Source organism: Corylus avellana, chromosome ca1 (assembly GCF_901000735.1).
Source record: "Corylus avellana chromosome ca1, CavTom2PMs-1.0".
Lineage (NCBI taxonomy): Eukaryota > Viridiplantae > Streptophyta > Magnoliopsida > Fagales > Betulaceae > Corylus > Corylus avellana.
Genome location: NC_081541.1, coordinates 15304709 through 15308669, shown reverse-complemented (window position 1 = coordinate 15308669; position 3961 = coordinate 15304709). Strand labels below are relative to the sequence as shown.

At 33.3% G+C, this 3961-nt stretch overlaps 1 protein-coding gene across 1 annotated transcript in view; it reads right to left on the bottom strand.

Moving 5' to 3' along the window:
- Positions 1-3921: 3921 nt before the first annotated feature.
- Positions 3922-3961, bottom strand: part of LOC132190603 (uncharacterized) — a 2183-nt gene continuing 2143 nt past the window's right edge. The window contains exon 4 of the mRNA XM_059605672.1: positions 3922-3948. Within this exon, the coding sequence (XP_059461655.1) occupies positions 3922-3948 (27 nt within the window). The remainder of the gene's footprint in view (positions 3949-3961) is intronic.

The following is a 3961-nucleotide window of genomic DNA, read 5'->3' as shown; positions in this document are numbered from 1 at the left end:
CTATGGAATGCTTGAAAAATGCTACTTATTAAAAGGAGTTGCTAATTTAGTAAAGTTGTTGTTAAGCATTCAATGTGAAATATAGATTACGGCGATGTAAATCTACTATGGAATGCTTGAAAAATGCTACTTATTAAAAGGAGTTGCTATTTTTCTATAATATAAAGTTTAAGAGCATGTTTGAGATTGCGTTTTAGAGTTTAAAATATACTTTTATAACAAAAAAGTTGTGCCAAATAAAAGCTCGCATGTTTCGTAAAAAAATTCAAAAGTACTTCTTCCGACTTTTTTACTGTAAAAATAGTTAAAACACACTTTTAGCAAATGTTTAAAAATGAGAAAGCTTTTGCTAAAAGCGGTTTCTGACTTTAAAAGCTCTATTTTTTAAACACAATCCCAAAGATGTTTTAAATTCTCATTAGTAACATGTTACTTTTTTTAATAGATAGTATTTTTCAAGCCATTTGATGCGAGAAATGTTCTGGATTCACCAAATTTTAAAACCTATCCTCTGAAAGAAATTGCAGAAGATCTCTCTCTGCCCTAAACTTGTGGGTAAACATTTTTGAATTTTCCCAGCTGCCAACTTATCATCACCTAACGACAGCTTGGCTTTCAAACGACATGTTGGCAATTTAATGCACACGGCTCCCTTAACATGGCAGCACCGGCCAGAAAAATCAAAAGGCCTTTTGGGCAATGCAGTTGCAGTGTATCATTTTTCTATTCCTGCAGCACAGAGAAGATGACAGCCAAGGAGCATTTATGGCTACGCACTCCATGCAAATGGGTTTCGTGAGTTTTTTCAAATTTCTTGCCTCCAAATTCTACCGGATCTCATCATCGGCGTCTTGTTTTCTTGTTAGGGTTGTCAGGGAATTAGTCAAGCTTCAAAGCATACTTTGCTGGAAAAAGATGGAAGGGGATGGCAGGCTTCTATGTATAAAAGGGTATTATGGATTTTACCTCAATAAATTCTTAAGAAAAAAAAAATGGACTTAATTAATTTTTCATCTCATTTCAACTTCATTTTTAGGTTTTCAACTTCGACAATTCGATGTATTTGGGTTTGCGATTTCAATAAGTGCGATTTTAAAATGTGTGAGTTTTAAAAACTCAAGTAAAGCATTTGGAAAAATTTTAAGTTTGACCTTTAAAATCCCAGTTTAACCTTTAAAATTGTAAGTTTTTTTTTTTTTAAAAAAAAAATCTTAGTACCTGCTATTTGAATCGCAGATTTTTTGATTTTTCAAATCCCAATTGTTTAAAAACGTAATGCCAAACAATCTATTTTTTGCGATTTGATTTAAAATCGCACTTTTTTGTCTATGAAATTGTAATGCCAGACACACCCTTAAACCAAGTTCTTCTGTAAACTATCCATTCAATTAATTCACATATCATATTAGATCAATCAATTAATGTCACGTAATTCTCGTTTGACACATGCATATATAAATTTCGTGTCATATGATACAATTATTTAAATTACAAATATACTATCAATAAACAAAATTTTATATATAAGCTCAAAACAATTTTTTGCCAAAAGAGGGGTATATATCACCACAAAAAAAAAAAAAAAAAAACAAGGTTTAGTGACATGGTTATTTATGGCTTTTTTTTTGCCAAAAAAACGTATATTGATTTCGAAACACTTGATTAGGGGCACTTAAGACACATCAATTTTTATGGGGATTAGAATTTAAGTTGGAGACATTTTTTTTACTAAAAAGTGCCTAAAAAATGGGACGTTTGGTGTTGAAAAACGTCACTTTTTAAAAAAAGGGGGACGCTTCCTAGGCAAGCGGCCACCTTTTTAGGCAAGCATCCCATTTTTTTAAAAGGGGGCGCTTGCCTAAGAAGCGCCCTCATATTAAATTGGGGCGCTTCCTTCTTTTAAAAAAAGGGGGCGCTTACTTAAGAAACGCCCCAATTCTTAGGCAAGTGTCCCCCTTTTAAAAAGGAGCGTTTCCTTTTTTTAAAAAAAAGGGGGCTCTTGCTTAAGAAGCGCCCCAATTTAGAATGTGGGTGGTCCCTAGAAATTGGGGCGCTTGTCTAGCGCCTCTTTTTTTAAAAGGGGATGCATTTGCAGTGTATCATTTTTCTATTCCTGCAGCTCTTATGGGTGCTGTTGGTGGAGCTGGGTCATGGTGGTGAGTCACTCAGTGGCAGGACACGTGTGAAGAGGAAGGGGAAGACTCTAGAAGATTGCTCTGCACAGCTGGCATCCCTTATCATTTAAATGCTTTATTTTATTTACCTTGTCATTTTACCTTGAATTTATGTTTGTATTCACGCTGCTGTGTTTGTAATATCCCCTCATGCTGTCATTTGTCAGCTTGTGTGAATAGATGAAATTCTGTTAGAATCCTTTCTAACAGAATGCTGGATATAAGGGCTAGACTAGAGGGGTAGAAGGGGAGATTTGGGGGAATATTGTATTACCTGAGTCTATGGAGAGTAGCTCTCTCGAAGCAGCTTATCTTTAATATTACTGCACTCTGTTTTTTCTCCATTATCATCTTCAACCTTCCTTCATTTTGCCACAATATCCCCTGTAATTCTGCACTGCCAGTAAACACCCCCTTACAGCAGCACAGAGAAGATGACAGCCAAGGAGCATTTATGGCTACGCACTGCATGCAAATGGGTTTCGTGAGTTTTTTCAAATTTCTTGCCTCCAAATTCTACCGGATCTCATAATCATAATGGCGTCTTGTTTTCTTGTTAGGGTTGTCACGGAATTACTCAAGCTTCAAAGCGTACTTTGCTGGAAAAAGATGGAAGGGGATGGCAGGCTTCTAGGCATAAAAGGGTACTATGGATTTTACCTCAATAAATTCTTAAGGGGAAAAAAAAAAAAAAAAAAAGGACGTAATTAGTTTTTCATCTCATTTCAACTTCATTTTTAGGTTTTCAACTTTGACAATTAGATGTATTTGGATTTGCGATTTCAAACAGTGTGATTTTAAAATTGTGTGTGATTTTTAAAAACGCTAGTAAAGCATTTGGAAAAATTCTCAATTTAATCTTTAAAATCGTAGTTTAACCTTTAAAATTGTAAGTTTTTTTTAAAAAAAGAAAAAATCTTATTACCTGCTATTTGAATCGCAGATTTTTTGCTTTTTCAAATCGCAATTTTTTAAAAACATAATGCGAAACAATCTATTTTTTACGATTTGATTTAAAATCACATTTTTTTGTCTATGAAATTGCAATGCCAAATACACCCTTAAACCAAGTTCTTCCGTAAATTAACCATTCAATTAATTCACATATCATATTAGACCAATCAATTAATGTCATGTAATTTTCGTTTGACACATGCATATATAAATTATGTGTCATATGATACAATTACTTTAAATTACAGCTTACTTTTTTAAAATGGAGCGCTTCCTAGGCAAGTGCTCCCTTTTTTTAGGCAAGCGCCCCCATTCTAAATTGGGGCGCTCAGGTGGGCAAGCGCTCCTATTTTTATATGGGAGCGTTTCCACACCACGAAGCACATCTAATAATTAACATATGGAGAAAATGTTTTATTAAAGCAATTCATATATATTTTTTATTTTCTCCTGATATACAATACGCAATACAATATTGTATTGCGTATTTTCTCCATAAATATTGGATTAATCCATAAATATTTTCTCCATTCATCAATCTTATACATATCTCATAATACATATCTAATAATCCATATATATAATCTCATATCTCATAAGAAATCTAAATCCAAAATGATGATATCATAAGCACAAAGTGTACCACTTCTTAAAGAGTTAACAAAAATTGTACCATATATATGAAATAAAATACCCAAAACGATATCATAAACACAAAGTGTACCACCTCTTAAAAGAGTTTACAAAAATTGTATATTGCATAAGAAATAAAATATATTAACGGGTTCGCTTATCATTTGGCGTCAAATACGTACCCAACCTAACAAGTCAAG